General features: G+C 31.0%; 1 protein-coding gene across 9 annotated transcripts in view; it reads left to right on the forward strand.

Annotated features, from left to right (window-relative positions):
* The window catches only part of LOC118188117 (uncharacterized), a 343874-nt gene that overhangs the window by 98340 nt on the left and 220767 nt on the right, over nucleotides 1–24767 (forward strand). For all 9 annotated transcript variants that reach the window (XR_015039676.1, XM_085811536.1, XM_085811539.1 and 6 more), the window contains exon 2: nucleotides 14051–14120. Coding sequence is in view for 8 of the 9 variants with exons in the window: in XM_085811536.1 (XP_085667662.1) it covers nucleotides 14051–14120 (70 nt within the window). In the remaining variant the exon portion in view is untranslated. The remainder of the gene's footprint in view (nucleotides 1–14050; nucleotides 14121–24767) is intronic.

A 24767-nucleotide genomic window follows, 5' to 3' on the forward strand; every position in this document is an offset into this window, starting at 1 on the left:
CTCTCTGTTCCTAGTCAGGTCATTGTATGTTTCCGAAAAAGGTTAGAAGAAACACTGAACCTGATAATGTATTTTCATTAAAAGGTGTTACGCGGCCTAATATATCATAGCCTGAAATCAATTTATATGTTAAAACAGAACCCTGGTTCTGCGACCTAATGTTTAAGACATATTTAGTTGTGAAATCGTTTTGAAACACTTTTAATAATGTAATTTAGAAGAGCACGTTACGCAAAACAAACGCTGAGCTCAAAAATTCAGTTTAACTTTGCATTATTCCAAAGACTAATTCTAGTACACATTTAGAGGAACAGTATCAGATCTGATATTCTGGATATTTTTTATATGCAACGAAAGCATCCCAAGTGCTAAATGTCGTCAATAAACTGGACTTTGATGTACGTGTTATAGATCACATTGGTGCTCCTAACGCAGAGAAAGAGAACACTAGATGTCATGCAGATTGGAGATTTTTCTTTAATATTCAAACAAACCTTCCAAATATGGGCAAGTACACACCTATAAAGAGGATACTGAAAGGAGGATACTAAAAATGCCGTAGAAACCCGGACGCAAAGTTTAATCTCTATGTTCAGTAATCCAAACATTTCTATGGAAAACAGTTACTTACCACCTGATAGACCAGAAAAGCATAGATTGTAAAAACTATTGGCTTGGCAGGTAAAGTAGCAAACGGGAATATAATGAATGGGAGCGAAAGAACAAAAGACTTTTTTTTATTATGAAATGACACGTTTACATAATGTATGCAAACTACACTTACTAACAAAAAAACGAAAAAAAATATTTACATATTAAACATTATTATTAGAATGTATTAAAATTTCTAATGCGAAGAATGTAATTTTTTTTAGAATAATGTTTCATCATGCTGGAGTTTTACTTCCTACCATTAAAGTTGCTTGCAAATAGTAATCTGTTAATAATGATATGAACTGCTATTTTACACATTTCATTTTCGAAAATGTTTTTTCGCAATGGTAAGTACTCCCAAATATGGATATCCATCGCCGTGCATATGATTTTAATTGAGCTTATTTATCTTCTGAAAGATATTTATAAAATTGTGTTAGATCCCAAAGAAGATTAATCCAAAGAAAGCTTTAGGTTTGGTCAAGTTACTAACACAATGCTGAAGAACATTTCCTAATAAAATTATTGGGAGGCATAATAGCGTTTTTAATGCTTGTGTCTATAACTCGTATTTCGATAGACTTGGATAAAATCAAATTTATTTATCATTGAGAAACAAGGCAAGGATCCTGAGAATTTGGGACGTCATAGGCCGATTAACGTGTTTCGTCTGCTAGTAAAATCTATGAAAAGATGATACTGAAAAGGCTACAGAAACATATTTATAATCTGCTGAGTATCTAATCTGGTTTCCGGAAAGGAACCTTGACAACAATGCAGCTTGTACACATAACTGATTTTATTAGCGCTGCTATACATAACAAACAAAGTGTTCCTCTCTTTATGTTAGACATGGCCAAAGCTTTCAACCGCATTTGGCATGAGAAAGTTGATTCTCGTCATCTATTTGTTTCTACGTAACAGATCTTTCAGGGCACACTAGCAGCCAATTGGTAAAATTGCAGAACACTGGTAGTTCTGATCTGGGTTCGATTCCAGTCGAATGTGCTGGCTGTACGGGCGTTTTCGTTGTTTTCCTCATGCATAATGTGTATATGATCTATTTTCTCTTAGAAAGTCCTCCACAAAGGCATCCGTTCCTTTAAGCTGATAGTTTTAGTGTGCTTTGTGATGATAAACTAATTTAAACCAAATTAACTGATCGTTTGCAGTCAAACAATGAAACTGTAACTCACCAAGACCACGCCGGTATCCCATAAAGGTCAATTCTTGACACTATTTTATACCTTTTTTACGTCTACGATATTCCAAAAATTTGAAGATCATATAAATCATCTGTCGGCTTGCTATGTGGACAAAACTGCTATTTTGTATAAATCTATAAGGCTTAGTCACGCAATAGACATAATACAGGATAAAATGTTTGCAGTAGAAGCATGGTAGAGAGAGAGATTAATATCAACCCAGAAAATTCAAAACTGCTTATGAGTAAAAGACAGAAAGACTTAAACTCCTTGTAGAATCTCTGCCTAAACTACAGGCACTTAAAGCGACTGAAACTAATTGCTACAGATAGCATTAAATGCTATTCAGAGACGCTGAGCATTAGTACAAAGAGAGGTAACATTCTATGTTTCTTCTGTAATATGTGTTGATCAATACATTTTTTATTCCATTCGGTATTTTTGCATTAGAGGACCTGCTGTTTTGAATCTATGGCTTCATGTAACCGCTGATGAATTCTCAAAACAGTTCTAGAATTATGTCAGATTTTCATGCAATTTTCGTTCTAGGAGAAATGCACAAACAATAAGGAACCTAAATTTATGCACAAAATTTCATTTGTAGAGTAATACAAATTTCTGTCACGCATTTATTTTGTCATTTTGTTTGAAGTAAAGAGCTCTCTTCAGATGTTTTAACTGAGAAATTTATAATCGGCGAGGATATCAGCGAACAGAGCAAGCAATTAACATCATTTAAATCAGATCGCTGAAATTTGTTCAGTTAGAGTGCTTTTGAACCTAATTAAATTAAGAATATTTACTTGATAGTTTTTGAAAATCACGTTCCTTCTAATAGGGATGTTCACAGTCGAGTACTATTAAATGTAATTTGGAATATTTTCATTTTGAAATTAATATGTATGCTATGTTTTTCGAAGGTGTTAGAAAACAACTTTTTCAAATAAATTTTTAGTACATAATAGTTTATCCATTTTTTCAGTTTAAAAGAATCGAAAGATACCTTAATCGCAACGTTCTGAAATCTTCTGAAACATAAATTTAAAATATTTAATTACCATAGGAAAAATTTTCCAGTGCATGTCTAGAGTTTTGGGAAAACAAAGTTCCATATACTGGTTTTTGAAAACATTTTTCCATTTTAATAATTTGTGTATGGTGTGTGTGTGTGTGTGTGATTATGGCAAAGCCTCGAGGGCTATCTGCCTAAGAGGAGGTATGCCTTCGTGGAGGACTTTCTAAGGGAAACTGGCTCGTATACACGTTACACATGGGGAAAACCACGAAAACGCCCATGCAGCCAGCCCGTTCGCGGGATTCGAACCTCGGACCGAACTACCAGTGTTCAGCGACTTTACCGCTCGGCCGCTGGTGGGCCCAATTTGTGTATGGAATTAGATTTAATGCGAAAACAGTATCTAATCTTTGGTAGTCCTTACTGTTTGTCATTTCATAGAGTTAGTGTTTTGCTATTTACTTCCATTTGTTTCTCGAGGTAAGAAAGCGATACAAGTAAGTTATTTTATAAACTTGAAAACTGTTATTATGCAATAAATATACATAGAATTATTTAGTCATTCTTAATTTAATTCTTAAGCGAAAGCAGAATGTGAGCACTCTAATATATATCAGCATTTAACAGGCGCAGTCGATTGGATGCCATTGTCAAACACGTTATGCCGATTTAAATGAAGTGGCTTTGTTTGAAAGAAGATGATGTATCACTTCATAAATTTCGAGGTATACACAGAATGCAAATATGTAATAGATTTAAGCATCCTCAAGTTTATCTTCGTAAATTCTGAAGTGCTTATTAAAGAATGAGCAACATTTTGCTAATGTGTAAAACGTCAGTGTTTAAAACTCAAAATTGCATCAAACTCTTACTCTTATTACAAAAAATTAAACTGCTTATCACGCAAATGCTTCACGATTTTCAAATGAGTCAGAAATATCATATAATCGAATACCACAAAATCATGTGTAGTCAATTAATTTCTTCGGCCTCTATATGCTACACATTTGTCTTGCTGTGTAAAATGAAGAATTACCATGATGTAATTGTAAATCATTTGTATATATGCTAAGATCTACAAGCTCGCTGTTTGCCAGAAAATCCGGCCGTTTATTGAGAAGAATTTTATTTTATTTGGAAAGAAATTAAAATGAATTCATCAGCCTTTGTTATTCACAACCTTCATATTACTGAAAAAATTGTGCATGAGGCTTTGATATGCTATTATAGAAACTGCTTTCTGCTCTTTTATAGCATCTGTAATTAAAGCAGATTTCAAATTATAAAAGGACACGCCAAATTAAATAAATTCCAAAGGAAAAAAATAGCAATATAAATAAAAGTTTAAGAAAGTAAACTTTCTACACATTTTACCTATTTGACGCTAGTTCATATTACTAATTTCCGTTTTCTTTAACATTTAAGTTACTAAGATTAAATACTCTGGATTAGTTCTCAATCATTATCGAATCCGCACTGCTTAGATTTTATGCTGTGGTTAAATCAGGATGATGAAAGAAAGATGTCAATGTACTGCCGTTGTATTGAAACAAAGATTTTTTAGAATATTAATTTAGCCAATTAAACAGAAAGACGCACATTCAAACCATTAGAAATAACATTAAACTATAGTGAGTCGTGCTCCTAATTCAAAAAAAAAAAAAAAAAAAAAAGTATAATACGCTTGGAATTCTTCATAATCTGGTTTCATGCATTAAAATATCAAAACGTTGAAACGAAATTGTCGCTTTCCGGAACGCGTTTTAGTCTTTTATGAACTCCATCGTGAATAATTTAACATTTCAACCTACACGCGCACTGATTATGATTCTATTATAGTTATACGGTATTTTCTCTCTTTTTCCAGCATGCCTTCGTGGTGTAACGGTACCACACTCGGCGCGTATTCGAGAGGTTCAGGTTCGAATCCCAAGGAAGGCATTGTACATTTTTCACAACTAATGAATCTATAAGTGGCCTCCTAACTAAAAAGGGTGGTGGATGATAAATCGTCACCACCAGGATTTGGTGTTTGTTTCCGCCATTCATTACTGCACATTTTAGAAGTTCAGACAGCCAATTCTTTCAATCTTGTGCTTGTACCAAACACAGAGATGAATATGGATAAAACCATATAAATATCTTGAAAGAAACAATTTTTAATTAGAGATTTCATTGGATTATTTTGTTGTAACAAAAGTTATTAAATTATATGGTTACTTATTAAATTGTATTTTAGATAGTGACAAAGGTTTACAAATTGATTGTTTTCTTTCAAGCTATCACATAAGTCTGCATAAAGATAGTATTATATTAGAAATGAAAATATCAATATAAATATCAAGCTTTAGCAAACAAATATCTACTATTTATCAACTTTTAAAGGTACTAATGGTTTCTGCATATCTCTGTTGTCTACTCATTTTTCTGCAAACAAATGGAAAATTAAGTCTTGTGCTTTCCGTTTGTAAATGAATTTCAATAGAGAGATTATCCACTTTTGGTTTTTTATCCCCTGTAATGGGGTTTGTGTTAATCGGTTTCCCACCGCCAACCGTAGGGAACGCAATTGCTCCAAAGTTGGTGCTGCTGCAGAAAGAGAGAGAACTGTTCACGTCTTTTACGTCCAAATTATTAATGCTTTCCGTGTCAAGAGCCGTGAAATTCCCAGCCTGTCTCGTAGTAAATCCTTTCCGTGTGCTTCATAAACTCGAATTACGAGTGGCGTGCGCAAGAATAATAAGTGCGTCATTAGGGGTTCTTAATCCGAATTAAATTTCTGGCAGAGTAAAAATATCCACGAGTGTCCATCAATAAAGCTAGAGGGAAGAGAGTATATTCCTTTAATGTCTACGAAGATTGTCAATGAGGTAGTCTGAACTGTTCATTAGAGTTTACTGGGTAACTAAATCTTAGGGATTATATGTCACTGTATTGTAAACTGTGGATGGTATGTGAACAAATATTTCTGGGATTAAGAGGAACTGTTCGCTGTTTGTGCGTAATTGCTTCCTGACCAGCAATCCCATCAAATTTGGGTTTCCTAGGAGGTAACGTATGAGTATTATGAAAGATTAGTACAATTTTGATCTAATATAATATTGGACTGGCTTTACGCTATCGAGAACTTCATTATTATAGCACGCTTAATCTATCGCTACATACTGATTCGAAAAAAATGTAATTGAGTTTGCATATGTTAAAATGTATACTAAATATGTATACATCCATTTGCAATTCTTTCCTAGAAAATAATATCATTATTTTAAAGAAAACCTGTGAGGTATGTATACTTTTATATAAATCAGTTATCCTCTTTTCATTGATGAACTGAATTGCATTTTCAGCATGCATATTTATGAGATCACATATAAGAATAAAGTATAATACTATGTGCAGCCTGATTTTTTTGTATTACTCTTTTTGGCTAAACAGCCAAAAAGCTCTCTTCCTGGATTGAATATTGAATAATGGGATTTTGCAATATTTTCCTCATGTCTATTACAAATGTGGGCAGTTCAGTGTACAAAATTTCTTTTGAGAAATAATTCATTTTCAAAATGCATAAATTTTCTATAGGCCACATATATACGTAAGTTTACTACCGTTCTTAACCATAATGAATTTCCTTTAATTTCCATACATTCGATTATCAACTGAAATTGTATTTTCGAAGCGAACCACAAAATATGTTATGTGGATATTTAAGAGTATATCGTAAAATAATAAAACTGACCTTTTAGGATTCTTATGATGTTAATTTCGTGAAAATGTTTTCAGATGAAAAGTTAAACAGTTTTACATGGGACCGTGATGTCTACTTTCAAAAACGAAAACTACAAAAGAAATTCAGAATGCTGTTAGAAATACACTTCATAGCAAAATATTTATGTTCTTAAATCTTTAGACGTAAAATATAATGTAAGCTAATGAAAACATTCTAAGCTGTCATGCGTGAAAACGGGTTCGCCTAAATCGTTTAGTGATAATGTTTATATTTTAAATAAATACTGTAGATAATCTTAAGATGACTAAAAGCATGAAAATATATACACGCTCAGAATCTATGGTCAGTGATGTTATTTTGTAAGATGTTGACCGCAAGCTGCCTACCGTAACTAATAAAATTAACGCTATGAACGACTTCCATAAAATTTTATGGATTCATATCGATGAAAATGATGGAATATTATTTCGTCATAAAAGTATATAGGCTCGAATAAGGGTTTTGCCTTTTGATATATTAAATGATTTCGAAGCTACTATAAAGGAGAAAAATAAATATTATTACTCGAAGAAATGCTTTCTCGTTGTTTTATTGTTTTGAGACATTAACTTTTATGTGTATTAATTTTATTTATTAGATATCACGTCCGTCGCACTTACCCCACATAAAATTCAATTCAACAGCAAAATCACAAAAACATTAAAAAACAACATATTTTACATTTCTCGATAGAGTGTTAGACGTTGCCATACATACTTTAATTTTCGCTGTATTATTTCTGTAAAGACTAGCAGACTTCGCATGGCCAGTTACCTAAGATAGTTATCATAAAAAAGTAAAAGTAGTTCATAAAAATATTGAATATATCTGATTAGAAATTTCATGATTTTAATACGTGTTTATTTAAATCAATCAAATTAAAAAGTAGGAAAAAATATTCTTAAGAATTGTGCTTATTGGTTTTAAATCATTTAGTGTATTCAGTAACCTTCCAGATTACATTTCAAGTATCTTAGGCTTTACCGAAAGCAATACGCTGGCGCGTGGGTGATAAAAGTATTTTACATTTCCGGATGCGGCAAACCTTGTTTTCACAGAGCCGAATTTGTTAATTAAAATTAAAAGATAAATGTCTTATATTTTTCCGAATGGCAGCAATCTTGCACGCTGGTGATAAGAATCTGAAAGCGAGCTGTGTTGTCACTGCTCGCTTTCAGATTGTTGAGCGTGTTAATCAAACATTCATTAAAGTTGTACAAAATATGAAATAATTAATAACAAAAATTCGAAATTCAAATTCAGGCTTCATGTGCACATGTTAGGTTGAGGACTATATTATTCAAAATTTGAAGGCTCTCGTTTTTTTACAGTGCGAGGAACATACAGACATACATGCAGATTCTTCATTTAATTTCTTTAAAAATAATACATGCCAATAATATTTGGTGGCAACGATTTAAAAATCATATGCCATTTACAGTGAACTAAGGAGGTTAGAAAAGATGGAAAAAGCATAATGTCACAAAAATGAAGCTAAGAAAATGTCAACAACGTGACGTCGCGACTTATCATGGCCGCCATACAGCGCATAAATAAAACTGCGAAACATATTTTTAAATAAAATTATATTGACTTTCAAGGCTTGCGTAAAATAACGTCGAAACTTTCACTGATATTTTACCGTGTCGTATAGTTACAATTTACACATTTTCATTACCTAGATTTTATTGAATTTAAAACAGTTATTTGTAGTCTTTGTTGTTTTTCTATGTACTAAATAGAAAATCTTTATTAAAATTAGAACGGGAGACTTATAAACATTCAATGTTGAAAGCTAAACACGTAGACAGCACTGATTAGAATATAAGCAAAAACAATTAGAAGCTCTTGTTTGGCAGCGGCCATGATAAGTCGTGACGTTTTATGACTTCATTTTCACTGCATGAGGTGTACGGTGGGGGCTTACTGCATTTATTCTAACCCCCTTGCAGTGAATGAACGCAAAATGCCATTTCAAGACTAATTGCCCCTTTTGCTCTTAAAATGCTTTTTAAGAGTAATAAATAAGACTTATGTGTGTGAAGCTTGATGAGTTAGGCCAAAAATGAAAATGAAAACATTGCAAATATAATCTCGTTTGCGTCTTGGCGGTTACTACAAAGACAATTCAAAACGTATGGCAGCAAGAACTCTCTTGTGTATAATATTTCTCTTCATATTTTCATGTTTCTTGTCTGAAGAGCTGCAGACCACCTCAGCAATCAAACGTTGCCGATAGATGGGGAAAGTTTTGCTTCAGGGGTGTGTGTGTGTGTGATTATGGCAAAGCCTCGAGGGCTATCTGCCTAAGAGGAGGGAGGCCTTCGTGGAGGACTTTCTAAGGGAAACTGGCTCGTATACACGTTACACATGGGGAAAACCACGAAAACACCCATGCAGCCAGCCCGTTCGCGGGATTCGAACCTCGGACCGAACTACCAGTGTTCAGCGACTTTACCGCTCGGCCGCTGGTGGGCGTTTTGCTTCAGGAATATCACAACGGTCAGCCTAGCTGCAAAAGCTCTCATTCTGATTTTTAAGAATAATGTTCTTACTCACACATATCTATCTCATTTGTATCTTGTTGAGAGCTAACGAAAATTAGAATTGATAAGAAAATTCAGATCGTAATATAGTGGTTTAGTTTAACCGAATACTCGGAAAAGTGACCCGAAGATCGGTTATTCATAGGTAGAGAAACATTTATTTTATTATTTATTTACTTTTTTTCATGACGCGAATAAAATTGCTCATAAAATATACAGAAGAGAAGAGTGATGGCTTAGCAGTGCGCTGAAAGAGTTTTCACTTACTTCCAAATTATTGGAACTGTTACTACTAGTTATTTATGCCATTAGTATAAATAATGAAAGCTGCTCTTAGTAATGTATTTTATACACCTCGAGTAGAAAGTTTTTAAATAATTTACAGCATCAAAAATTAAACTTAACCTATCACTGCCATGTGCATCAGAGCGGCCTTACTTTTCGCAGCCGTGTACATAGAATATAATTCACAATTTTGTATAGTTTGAAACCGTGTGAGTCACTGGCGCTTCACAAATACACAGATTTGTACAATTAAAATTATTTCCAAAGCCTGAGAAAGTTACTCTGTATTTTGATTTCCGGCTTCTGGAAGCTTTTTACCATAAAATGTTATTAATTAGTTAATTAAGTGTTAATATAATTTTAACATTTAATTAATTATTATTTATGTGGAAGTAAGACAATGAATTTTTAATTACAGAGGACTGTTGTTTATTAAAAGTTGATTATTAGTGGTATGTTATTAAGATGTCTAGACATTAAGTTATTCATTTTTGGTTATGTACGCTGTTTTATTGTTTGTATCGTAACACATTATTTGTCTAATTTTATTAATTTTTACTATTAAGACAATGAACTGTTTTGTTACTTTACGATGAATTAAGGTGTAATCTATTTATAAATACAAAAAATATAGAAATTTAGAATCATGCAACTGGAAAGATGAAATGGGAAAATAAACAAAACAATAATGAATTCAAACGAAAACTTGGTATTGAACTGATTTTTAGGATAAATGGAACAACTAAACACTAGAATTAAAAAAATCTGATGTGTACACCACATGACGTCCTTGTACGGAATATTAAATTTATATGCATTTTTTCTTGCATTTCATTTAACCTTATTGGATTGAATTAAATTTACTTCCCCGATAGCGCATAAACCACAAAAGAATAAATACACTCTTTAAAATTCACTATATTTGTTTATCATAGCGACGCTCTGGCGCTAGCTTCACGTAACAGAGTTACATCTCATTTATTTTGTAACTTCAACAAACATATCGCCGGAGCTATTACACAAAAGTGTAATTTAACCAGCTGAGTGAGAATGAAGCCTAAAAGGCGCATAAGGATAAGATTTTCCTGGCATGGTAAAACTTTTATAACAAACGTGACTGGCATCAAATTGGAATAAGGTTTAATTATCGTCTGCAGCATTAAAAATATTATTTTGTTTAAAATGTCTCTGAAAAATAAACAATGGATCGAAGGCTATATTTTTGCGCTGTCCGAAGAGAAATAATCTTATTCAATTATTAAAAAAAGATGTGAAAAGCCTGGTGTTAATATTTCTACGTAAAATAAGTGACATAATTAATATGAAAGAAAAGAAGTGTCAAAGTTTATATGTGACTGGGAAAAAGGCAAAAAATGCATACTCAACAAAGGTACGTACACCTCTTATTAAATCTAAAGTCGCATCTCATGTTTTAAAGAAAAATAGCCCCCCCCCAAAAAAAAGAGCTGTAGAGACATTAGATATATTTTTTGGAAGCCGGAGAGATGGAAAATATGCAACACCTTCGCCGCGAATTGAACTGTGGACCTCTCAATTACGCGCTGAGCGTGCAGATCACTACACCACGAAGGCTCGCTAAGAAGGCGGGAGAAATACCTTATAGAACTATTGCAAATCAGCTGTATTTGTAAGAACTGTGGAAAAAATATATGTAAAATTTGATTTAAAGCTACTCAAAACAAAAACAAAAAACAAAACAAAAACAAACAAACAAACGAAAAAGAAAAAAGAAAAAACATGATGTTGATCGCCTAACGCCGAAACATGTTTCTCAGCGTAAGACTATGTGCAGATTGCTGCATGAAAATTATCTGGCTGGTGAAAAATGGAAATATGTAGTTACAACTGATGAGGCTTGGATATACTTCCCTGACTGCAATAGAAAAAGATCGATTTACTACCAAAAAAGAGGAGAAAAAGACTTATATTTAATATGTTAGTTCAGAGAAAACAAGGGAAGTTTTTCTAAAGGTTTTATCGTTATTATTATTGTATTCTCTCACAACGGAAAACCTAAAACAAGTAACTTAAAATGAGGAACTTAAATGCTAGAAAAAAATGTCAAAATTAATTTGGATTACTATCAGAAATATGTTTTAACATCTATTTTTAAAGAAGAAATTCCATCTCTTTGTCCAAACAATCTTCGCTGTGTTAAGTTCCATCAGGATAAGGCTCGAAGCCATACATCTATATCTACAGCTCTGTTTTTTTGAAAAAATGTGAAATGAAACCGGAATTGAAGCTATTCCACCCAAGTCCCCTGATGTGTCTTCTATGGATTACTATGCATTTGGACTTTTGAAACAAGCTCTTTATAAACGGCATCCCAAAACATTGGATGGACTCTGGAAGATTGTGAAGGAGGAGTGTAATAAAATCAACCTTGCTATTTCAAGAAAAGGACTTTTATCTTGGAAATTAAGATGTAATATGATAGTTCAACAAAAGGGCTATCAAGCTGAAGATATTAGAAAATAAAATTCTAAGGTTTGTTTATATATAAATCTTTGCAAAATCGTTACAAAAATGTGTTATCACCCTTTATATTTAAGTTCATTGATAGATTTTTAATAATTAAAATTAGCTTTGCACTGCATAAATTCCCAGGAAGTGAAAAAAACTACCAAAATTACAAGCATGAAGAAATAATCTTATATAAATTAGTAAAAAATTTTGCAGACATTCCAAGGGAATTTTGGTATTTATATAAAGAATATGTCGGCTATTAGTTGATTACCACTGATATTGATAGCTTTCCATAACAGGATTTCTGAGATTAACAATTTATGATTATTTGGGGAACATTATGTGTTTTATTTTTATTTTTTAATAAATTGCCTTTTTTTATAAATGCATTTAAATTACTATTAGTACTATAGACTACTACTATTAAATACTAGAAAGTTTCATAGTGTCTTTTTTTAACATAATCCATAGGACATTCATTTAAAATTCAATAGTATTTATTTAATAGTAAACGTAATTTCAATGAGAAACAAATTTGGCAATTTGTGATTTAACTGAAACTAGAAAGTATAGTCACAAATTTTTTAAGTTTATTCTATACAAAAGGTATTGAAAAAAAATTTGATGTACCCAGCATATGATCAGCACCATTTCCATGTTTGAAAACAGCAATGAGCTTTAAGTAAAGCGTCACTTACGGTTGATCGATTGTAAACAAAATCTAATTTGTCGTTCCAATTAATACATCAACATAGTCAAATGTTTGCCTTTTTATTTCTTTTTACTGAAAATTGTATTTTATTGGGTAATTGAATAACATATAATTTAATTGCTTTTTAATTAATATTTAAAATAAATATAATTTAATTTTTATATGTCATTTTTATAGTACCAACAAATCTAAAGTTAATTGATTTGCATATATATCCCTGCGATTTCTCTTTCGTAGTCTTTTGTCATCTTCTGTTTTGCAATCTTTTTTAAGATTATATTTTTCATGAAAATCTACCAATACAACTTTATAAAAGAGATTTATCAGTTTGTATAAAATGAAAATAATATTAACTGATATGCATAACATTAATTTTCTGGTCATTTTCAGTTTTTGAATGCTAAAGTTTCCTTCTTGTTTTTCTTTAGCATAAATTTATTAGTTAATTCAAAAATATGAAATACAGAGGTAAAATATTCTTCTTTCCTTCTTGAGTTCACAAATTATTATCCGAATATATATTTATTATAATACGTAAAGCCTAAAATACACACGTCCTGCGATGATTTGTAGATATTTTTATTTTTACTATGATATTTTCTGCGACGATGTTTTTAAAACTGCCGCGTTTTTTGAACCGCTGTATTTTCGACGATGATGATGTACATGTCACGATGTTTCAGAAATACGATGTTTTCCTCTTGTTTCTTTCTGCCACAATGTTTTGTGTGATGACCGCCTAGCGTTGGTTTCTCCTCGACATTTTCGTCCACAGTGTTTTCGCCTGTAAACTATTTTTATGTGAAAGATTTATTTATTAATTCTTATAAAAAATTTCAAAAGCTAAAAGGAAAATATTAATCCTGATTTGTAGTTTAAAGAAATTTTATTCGAAAAATGTGCTTTTTATAATTTACAGCTGTTTGCTTTTTGCGTCTGTGCTTATTTATATTTAATTTTATATTTATTGAGGATTTTGATTGTTAAGCTAACTTAATCTTATTGTTTGATTTTAGCACTTTGTTCTGAAATTTAAACAATGTGATATAAGCCTCAAGTTGGGATTAAACCATGTATTTGCTATTTTTATTTATCGATATTACTTTTTAATATTTAGCTAATTTTTACCTGCATATTTATTATATTTTATATAACTACTGGGTGTACTTTACAAATAGATAAATACATCTTGTAATAGATAGATTTTTCTCAAATTGTCTGTCATTTTAATTATTTTAAATTTTTATAAAAACAAAATAAAAAAGTTGCATTAACTTCGATTTCTACTTTTCGTTTGCCATCAACTTTTTAAGAAGCAGAGGCCGATTTTATTTGTTATAATTTTGCTATTCTCATATTAATTCTTTACTTTTTCAGCAAATGGGATATCAGTTCTTATCGCGGCGTTATAAGAGGAATATCCTGTCCACAGACTGTACATGCCAAGGTAAATTCTTTTTTCCCATTTTTCATTTTAAAATTAATTAAAATTCCATTTTCATCTTTTATTGTATCTGGAAATGCATTTATTTATCTATATATTTATTTAATTATGTACCCTGCTAACTGTCAGTTTTTTCTCTGTATTTTGCCGTTATTTAACAGAATCAACTTGTAAGGTTATGTTTATTGTTACTTAAATATTGCTTTATTTTTTCCTTAATATAAAAAGTAACACATTACACCAGTAAATGTTTTTCTTTGTTGTCCGTTATTAAACAGTTTTATTAAATTATTTAATTGAATGTCAAATGGGCATTAGCTTTCATGTTTGCTGTTACGCAGTACTTCTTATGTATCATTTGTGTATCATTAGCGAAAATTATTGAATTGAAAATTTAATGAGGGCAGAACAGAAACAGAGATATTCCCTGGCCATCGGATATTAACGCTGCTCGGCATGCAGTTGGGTTTAATAAGGATTTTGAGTCTGATTGGTTATTTTACTAAGCATTCGTGGCCTGTGTCTTGTTAGAATAATAAGCTATATAATAATAAGCTTATCAGATAGAGTTTACATTTTTTAACTCTTTTGAATAAGATACATTCCAATGGCTTCAACGATCACGTGACTTATGTACAGCTAATGTAAATTAACAAAGTTATTCTTTCTCTTCTTCTGTTGCGAAACGTATCTCATTGTTTTTGATTAAAAAGACTGCATTTAAAGATCGCATTTTGCTCTTAAAAGGAATTCAGAATTTGGCAAAATAGTAGGAAATGATTTAATAGTAGAAAACTATAGTAGCAACGGTTTTAGCAGTAAAAATCAATGCATTCGTTTCCCTGTATATCCCTTTCAAAATTTACTAAATACAAAAGTTAAAAAATTTAATGAAGTACCAAAATAGACAGCATTTCTTTTCCATAACAGTAATATTTTCTTTTTGGTATTTATATATTCATACAAAGGTGCTCGTGCTAATATATGCATAATATCGTACAGAAAATTTTTAATCTTATGCGATCTCGGCACAGCAGTGTGTCGTAAATATTTTTGAAAAAAGGGAATATGCATTAAGAAAGATTTGCGGATTATAACTTTTTTCTATGAAACTACAGTTCATTAACATAACAGGTTATAAATTCTGATATATATGTTGCCATATTTTTTCTTTAGCTGTCTTAAATTATGTTCACTGCCGTGTTATTTTTAGCATGTATTCTGAATTTTTATATATCAATTAATTTTGATAATATCATTGCTGAGAAATTGAATTCCTTTGTATGCGTTAATGACTTTTCCAGCATGTATTTTGAATTTCTACATCTGAATTCATTTCAATAATGTAACTAACTAGACAGCAATTTCTTAAAAAAATTTAATGATTTTGCATAATGTGAAAACTTTGATATCATAGATTTATGAAATGTTATGTTTCAGTATGACTGTATTATAAATATTAGATAAAAAAAACCGGTAAAAAATTCTCCTATGATTAAGAATTCTGGCAGCGCCACCTTGCCACCTTTAGCAGATAATAGCCTGTTATCGAAGAATTATTTGAAATAAAAAAAAAGGATTTATGTTATTGCTTTAGCATAACTATTTTTATAAAAAAAATATTCTATTGGCAAGCTGTCATTAGCTCTGTTTCGAATTACAGAATAAATGTCAGCACATATAGAAAAATATTTGGTCATCCGGAAAATAAATAAATTATCGAGGTGTTCTTTCACACTGTTCAAGGAAGTGAACTCCAGGCCGTTCAGAGAATTATGAAGTGATCTGAAGGAATGCAAATCCAAAAAGCAATGTGTAGTAAACGTGGGGAAGTGCTACAAAACATCGCAGCTATGCTCAATAAGTGTTTATCTTGACATTCACCGAAATGTGGGATTGAGCATGAATGTCATCATTATGGAGCACAAAACTTCAAAAACTGGTCAGTTTTGTGCACTTTGTGGTGACAACAGCTCTTAGTTTGCAGTTTCTTTGTAGTTCCATCATGCACAAAGCATTCCTTTTTTAGAGTGAAAGCCATTTTCGATGGTACAAAGGAAATTATCCTGGCTGACCACATGAACTTTTTCTTGTAACATTATTTCATGGTATTTACTTCTCATCCCCGGTAATGAGTCATTTTAAAAATAGATACCAAATCTTCTTCAAATGATCATGTACTGTACTTTTTGGAATGTTTAGACTGCCTGATAATTTCTGAGCTGTATAACATGGATTTACAGCGATAGGTACTTGTTTACACTGGATGGTCATTCTGAACGTATATTTTGTTGGAAGCTGAAATTTCCACGCTTAAATTTCTCAAACAACCTTCAGACTGTGCCATCCAGAAGCACCATTTTGTCGATACGTAGCACAACTTTTACAAACAGTCTGACTGGCATTTTTTCCTTTTTTAAAATAAAGGAGCATAACATGATGAAAATGAACTTCATAACATAACATGATGAATAATATAACAAGGTTCTTCATTCTTTGGGAACTGGGACAAACTTGTGGGAAAAATTACACAACAATACATGCAAGAATTAAGCAACATGAGCTGAAAGACAATTTTTAAATATACGCCTCAATCAAGATCACGCCTTATCAACAGTACTAATTAGAAGAAAATGCGCTTTGATTTGAAAAAAGCAGAACTTTCCGGATGACCCTGTAGAGTTCTAATTGCCATTATATAATATAACAAGGTATAAATGAACTGCAGGCTACAATGAAAAGATCTCATTTCGACTTTACACACTTCTGCACTTTATTAAATTCTTGGAAGGATTCTATAAAACTAAAAGCTCTTATTACCTTATACATCGTATACGCTAAAGTCCTTATCCGGTCTTTATTTTCGAAATCATTGATCCTAGAAGTATACTTTCAAATACCTAAATATTTTAAGTGATTCAAAGATTCATGCTGTAGCAATTTAAACTTAAAAAAATCAATTTTGTAAAAATTACGAAATTTAAAGTTTTATATGGCCGCGTGGTTCCTATACTAATATTTAGGAACATTTCATTCCCATTATAAGAAATAAAATGCAAAAGGTGTGACTCTTGTACTACAAAAATAAACCGAAATTTTTGATTTCAAAATGTAACATCATTTTCTTTAGACATTATTTTCCTGTCTTTAGGAGTAGGTTTAAAATACATTAGAACAATTCGAGGTTCATTTTTATTCTTAAATGTCATTCAGTGATATTCTTCTGTGATTTACTAGTGTGTAGCATTCTCTAATTTAATATTTTGTGATAAATGAAGTAACAAAAATATTTTCATGCTAGTAATTTGTATATTTTCAAACGGTTAGAGTATAAATTTTCCTTCCAAAGCATGAATATTTCTATCATTTGAAATATTTTTGTGGTTGGAAATATAATTTCATTTTTTACAGAACTGTCATTCTTGATTTCAAATAAGTGCACTTCGCACACCTATTTAAATAATGTACGAGATAAGGGAATTTAAATCTGTTGCAATGAAACTTAATTTTTAAATATATATTTTTAAAAAGTGCTGGATAAGAAGTTTTGTGGACATGATGTATAATCACTATGGAGTAAAATATGTTGTCTTATAACCAAACGGCATTAGATTTTAATATTTTTGAAACTAGAAAGAAAATGTCTTTTATTTTCGATTTACTTACTTCAGTTAAATTTGTTAAGTAAATCCATATTTAATCTAAGCGATATTTTTCTCATTCCATCACCTAATTTCGTTTAATTAATAACGGCTGGTGCATAAATTATTTGGAATTAGAGACAACAACATCTTATATTTTTTACCAGTGCTACCTTTTTTCTATGTATGCTTTTTATTCTCTTCTTTTCAAAAGAGCAGAGTTCATTAAGATGAAAATTCAATATTTAGTATAAATTGCATACCTAAGTTTTATTTTAGCGAATGAATATGAGTGATATTACTACAAATTTAACACCCTTTATGATCAATCAATATAGAGATCTAAAGACGAACATAAAAGCATAACAGATTATTACTGCTTTTCAACTATAGCTTGGCGATAAGTGTTGTAGTTTAGTCTTTGAGCCTTGACCTTTTGGTTATTTATCATCCTACAATTAACTGTCATATTACAACGTTGTTTTTAATTGGCAGTATATTAAAGAACAAAAACACTTCAATGTTATGCACTTATGCAATATATTCTGATCGTTAGTTTTCTGGTAAAACATGTATTAACCTTTTAAAATAAAATAATGAAAAATGTCAGTCATTAAATGGAGAAGACTTGTTTTTAGAGATTACTTTATTCAGTATTATTTTCCTTCAGTTATTTTAATTTAGGGGGATCTCGTTTAAGAGCAAAGGGCGATTAGACAGGTTTTACTGCATTTGAGAAGTCTTAAAAGGAACACTTCATTATATTTTTTATATAATTTGGTCATTGAAAATTCTATAAAAAATAATTGAAATTTTCTGTAGTATTTTTTTCTTTGTTGTTGTTTTGTTTTCTGTTAAAGTTTTTTTTGGTAGAACAGAGGAAAAAAACAATGCATTCAAAGTAAAGGAAAATTAAACAAGGTATCTTAGTGGTTCATTCTGTATATCAGTATAAATCTTTAGTCATTTCAATGAACAAAAGACATTTTAAGAAGCAGACATTTTTTGCGTCAAAATGTTAACAAAATAATTCATTCTAATAACATTTTAAATGGCAAATACATCCTGTTTGTTTAATTTCAGGTATGTTGAATTGAGTACATGAAAAAAAAGATATGTTCTCTTTAGTTCATTTATGCCATTATTTTACCCTATGAATAAACAGAGACTTTAAGGCGAGATACGTAGAAGTCTAAAAATTATATGTTTCTCTTTCATTTACTTTCATAGCACTTTTTAAAAGTTGTTACAGTTGTTCAACCCGATTTCATGCACATGTTCAGAAGTAAATGAAATAAACTAGTTAAGCTTTATTATTATTATTTTAATTCTTTTATCTTTACGATGCCTTGCCAACTGAAAAAAAAGTTATATGCTAGCATTCATTCTTTAGATATGTGTGTATTTTTAACATAACACAAAACTTCTGTATTTTACTACAATAAATAACACACCGAGCATTCATTTAGCAGTTAATTTCTTACGATCGCAGTGAGAATAAAGTTCATATACTGAGAATTAATTAATATGTTTACAGGTGGAACTCGCAGAAAATTGGCGCCTATTACCTACTTATTAAGTGTCAGTTCCATATAGAAATCTTATTTGTCTGAGCTATTAATATGTAATGAAAACGTCTTCTCAGCTCGGTCAGAATTTCTAATTGTCATGAAAATCGTAACTTTTATGAGAAACCGAAATTTTTATGTTATCCAACATATTGCGATGAATGCTTAATTAGACAGATTAATACAAGTGCGAAATTTGACGGAAATAAAAATCGCAGGTACAGCTGTTGAACTTTAAAGGAAATAGCGATTAAAATTAAGCATTGAAAATTCTAATCCGTAATCGAAATTAAGTGATTTTCCGTTGAATGTTTTAACGTGATCCTCTTGTATCCAGCTTTCTTTGTAAATAGTATCTAATAAAACTTATTATGCTAACCAATGTCCGCACGTGTCACGTTATAAAATATTTGAATTATTCTACCTGAGCTGTACCTCTGAAGTGAGAGAGACGGAAATGTAGTGCTTATCTGCAAATGACCCTTCTCATGGCCCTCTAAAAACTTCATACTTTAAACTTCTTGATGCATATCATTAATATAAGTGCATTATTTAAAAACACATTTGCCTTCAAACTTACGGCATTTTTGTAAATAACTCTGTAGAAAGATTACTGCTGTTACAGAGGTAAAAACATGTCTGAAAAATTTAATAAAAATACTTTATTTAAAATTAATTATTTATCAGTCATTTAGACTGCCTTAAATGAATGAAAGCGTGTTTGCCACAGTTAAATGTTTATTGCATTATTCTATAAAATTAGTAAACTTGTGAAGTTTAATAAATTTAAGGTAGTTTAAGAATAATTTTTAAAACTTCATTGCGATGTTTATTATGGTATGCATATGGTCTCTCGTTATCTCTGTCCAACTGCTAAAAGAAAATCCGTTCCAAAAACACGAACATTAGTCACTAAAATCAATTTTCTTCATATCTGATTAGCTTCTGTTGGAGTTGACTCAAAGACAGGCCAGTTTTAAATCTAACAATCTTTTTTCTCTGAACAATTGTTAAAACATTGTTAAACATTCCATAATTAAAATAAATTAATAAATATGCATTTTTTATACCTGTCAGGTTACGTAACTACACAAACGCCAGTCAAACGATCAAGCCATCCAGTTGACACTCTTAACTGGAAATTACTCAGAGCTGCTTCTGTAGCTTAGTGTTAAAAGAAGTTTCATTCTAATTCGCACAGAAGTGAGATAATTGTAAATCGACTACGGGGTTAGATTTCAACTGGGTTTACTTTTTAAGTACTGTTATTTGAGAATTTATTTGAAACTAAAAGTTTTTGAGTTAAAAATTTTCATATATTTTAAAAATTTTCTGTGTTTGTGTTAGGTGTAAGGTTTTTCCGCATATATTTTTATATAAATAAAACATATTTATAGCAAATTAAATGTTTAGCTTTCCTACTTACTTTTGCTTTTGAGTATTCTTATATTTTTGCTGTATTAAATAGCTTGTATCCATCCTTCCAATTCATTTTTTGGCATTTTATTTTAGGAGCGTTTTGTTTAATACGCGAATAAATTTATTTTAAAGATTACAAAATATGCAAAATGCACTGTCATAAGATTCCGCGTCTAGTATCACTTAACTGACGAATACTGTAATTGTCAGTCAATATTTACTCAAAGTATTATAACTGTGGCCTCTGATAAAAAGAAGGTCGATTTTTTTATTTAATTGCCCATATCATCTCTGAAATATTTCTGTAAACATGATAATTCTCATTAATGGACTACAGCTTTATAATATTCCATTAGAAATTTCTGAAATTTTGATGTAGTTGTAGTTGTTTGTGTTTCTGAAATTTTGATGCACATTGTCAGCATAAGTTAAAAAAAGTTTTTGAAGATAAATTCGATCTAGAATATCAGTTATCCCTGTTTTGGTTACTAGTTTGAAAAATCGGTTTTCTACTCTAAATAAATTTATCACTTTTCTATGATTTTTATTGTCAGCACTTTATTTCTTTTAAATTCATTTTGTTATTTTAAATTTTTACTGAAGAGGGAAATGCCCAGTTATTTGTGTAGCTCATCTCGGAAAGCATTTGATTTGAAATTATGAAATGATATATTTATTATATCATTATAAGAATATAACAGGAATATTACTAATTTATAAACAGTGTTTGAAAAAGGTGCTTTTATACATTCGGCTGTTACTTCTGAAGAAGCAATAAAGAAATGTAGTTAGTTGATTTTCACTCCATTCCAAGTATAACTTCAAGTGTATCTTTTCTGTTTTGAAAACCGATCAATCTGATCTTTGGGGGAAGATGTTTAATTATGATGACAACGTCAGTGAGCTGGATAAACCTTCTGATGTTTTTTTAGGGGCACAGAGGTTTTTAGGTTGCTCATTAAATCATTAAATGACATGAAAAGTGTATCGAAGCGCAAGGAGTTCGTATTAAAAAAATAAACTATTAAAATTTCTCCTTCTTATAGAAGTATATCAGGCTGGAAACGTTTTGTATTTACCTATGTATTATTTGGGTGAAACAATATTTTCTTAAAGAAAAGAGACCGCATTGTTTGAATTTCTCAATTCATTTAGCCGTTTCATTTAAAATAAACGCTGAACATTAGGTATTTTGGAAGCAGGCAAGATGAAAAATTTGCAACGCCTTCTCCGGAAATCGAACCGCGGACCTCTGGAATACGCGCCTAGAGTGCAGACCACCACACCACGAAGGCATGCCAAGAAGGCGGGAGAAATACCTTATAAACAAAAGTAGAATTAGTCAAGTTATGTTAAATATTTCATTATATGGATGCACCTAACACATTCGAATGTAGTTAATTAGCCTTTCATTTGAACTTTTACTTTTCAGGAATAAGAATTCGTTTGAGACAATAGCAAATGTTTCTGAGATATGTAAATTTGTTTTGCATTGGTTCGAGTCTTCATTGGATTCATTATTTGAGCATTTGAAGAACTGCAATGTTTGTGAGGGTTGATGCCTTGCAATAATAAAGTATTTACATATTTTCCCTTCTTATAATTAATATCATTTCGAAGAACCCACCGAGTTTTAATTCGGAATTTTTCTGAAATGCTGAAAAGACTTTAGGCAACTAAAAGAAGAAAGGATTATTACTGTAATATGTTTGGCAATGTTATAAATCTTTATACTTAAAGCTGTTAAATTATTATACAGTTTATTTATATTTTTTATATTCCTAATACCTTTTTATTTTATACTAAATTTATAAATTTACTGTATTTTGTATCCTATTGAATACGTGTGAGACACAGTAATGAGGGGAATTTAAGAAAATCACTGTTTGCATTTTAATTAAATTTTTTAACTTAACAGTTTGTGCGGCTTTAGTAACACAAAATTCATTGTATTTAAAAAGAAAAAAAAGAAAAAAAAAAAAAAAGGAGAAAAAAAAGAAACCCAGAAACAGACACGTTTAGGAGTTGAAAGCAATTGATAGTTTATAAAATAATTTTCTTCCTTCTTTCTGCATGTCTTTCCATGTGGACTTTTCTCCCATCTTTCCAGGTTCTGCAACTGAAAGCACTCTTGAAGCGTTGTTCGGAAGATCCGGATTTCAAATCTCGGCGAGGGTACTACTTATTTCTTCAGTTTCCTGATATCTAAAAATTTTAAAAAGTGGAGCCCGGACCAAAAGGGGGTGATTCCTCACCACCAGGATTTGGAGATTGGATCCTTTAATCTCCAGTCGCCCTTTAAAAGGGAGAGTATGTAAGGTATTTTCTCCATCCTTTCCACGTGCTTTCATGGTGTAACTGGAAGCTAGCTTAACACGTATTCGGTAGGTCCGGAGCTCAAATCTCAGCGCAGGCACTGAGGATTTCTTGTTTCATGACTTTGAAAAACATTTTTTTTTAAATGACTCTACAAGTTATTCATTTTTATGAGCATTAAGGTACTGAATTCATTAGAATTTTTAGATTAGTTCATTTATAAGAAACCGTAGAGTACACGGTCAAAAAATTAAAAATCTAAAACGCACAAACACTAAAAATTATGAAACTGTAATAAAAACAGAACTATGTAACCAATATTAAACCCAAAATGTATAAATATCACAAAACAACATCTGGAAGAAAACCTTGCCTCTTGCTTAGGAAGAATTATCATTTTCCAACTTCTTCAGGGGCAAAATTGAATATCAAAGAAATAAAAATTCCATTAACTTTATTTGAATTGCATGAAAACATAAATTCGCAGTAGTTTCAAACGTTATGTTGTCGTATTTAATGCTGTAGCAAAGAATCGCCAACAGTTTCTGAAAATACAATTTTCAGAGCATTAATTTTAAAAAGATGTTACAAAAACTTGTAATATTTCTTGTTGCATTTCATTTCTTTCATTTCTTGCTGCGCATTATAATTACAATTATTAAGCTCAAAAATATACTAATTGGCGAAACACAGGCTACAATTACTACATGAAAAAGATGAGTATGTGAACGATCGAATTTCAAAAAATAGTAATTTCGTTTCGAATAAAATTACGGTTATAATTTTGTTGACAGCGAATTTAAAATTAGTGTCTTGAGTGCAACTCTTAGAACTTTGTGAAAGAATAAATTTTTGGCTTTCGAAAAAATTTAATATATATATAAACTTCAAAGAATCTGTGATAACGTTAAAACGCAATTTATTGTTTGCAGCGCCATTAAACGATTTTATGGGGTATTTTTCGAGTTTCTGGGTTTCCGAATGCATGCATCCAAATTAAAGAGAAAACTTATAGTATCTATAATAAATCGGCTTAAAAAACTCCTTTCTAAATCTGTGGATGAACCATTTGGTCAATTTACACTTTTCGATCTGCCATCGTTCGAGGCGCGAAAATGGCTAACGAGTCGTGGTAAGTGAGTTAGCCGACCTTTCCCACGTGGCCAGTGGGCGGGTATGATGGACTGCATCCGGCCTCTGTTCCATCCTCTCCTAGAACACAACATTCCAGTCTCTCCACACGCGGGAACTCGGTACAAAATTTCCCGAAATCTAGCTTTAAACAAGGAGTTCAAAACGGATTTCAGTCTTCTTGTAAAGATCCAAAGTTACCCGCTATGAAGTATTCCAGATGCAACTTCTGAAATCTGATTAGCTAAGTGTTAGAAGGCTAGTTATGCTAAGTGTGCTCTTTTCATAAATTGATTGTAATGAGAATTACTTTTGATTAAGTTGTAAATCTAAAAAGTAGGATAATTCAAGGGAGATAGCTTTGCATTTTGAATCAAATTAAGTTAAGAATAAAAACCAGAATAAACGAATTAAAATTGTTAAAATAATTTGTTAGAAAGAATGTTAAAGTATGTTAAGTAAAGAAGTATGTTAATATTAAAATACTAAGAAATACTAAGAAAGTATGTTAATATTACATTTATTCGCATTTTCACTTTTGTATATTATTTCTGAACAACTTAAAAAATATATTT

The sequence above is a fragment of the Stegodyphus dumicola genome, chromosome 2 (assembly GCF_044657685.1).
Source record: "Stegodyphus dumicola isolate Sdum_Otavi_A_Nest chromosome 2, ASM4465768v1".
NCBI lineage: Eukaryota > Metazoa > Arthropoda > Arachnida > Araneae > Eresidae > Stegodyphus > Stegodyphus dumicola.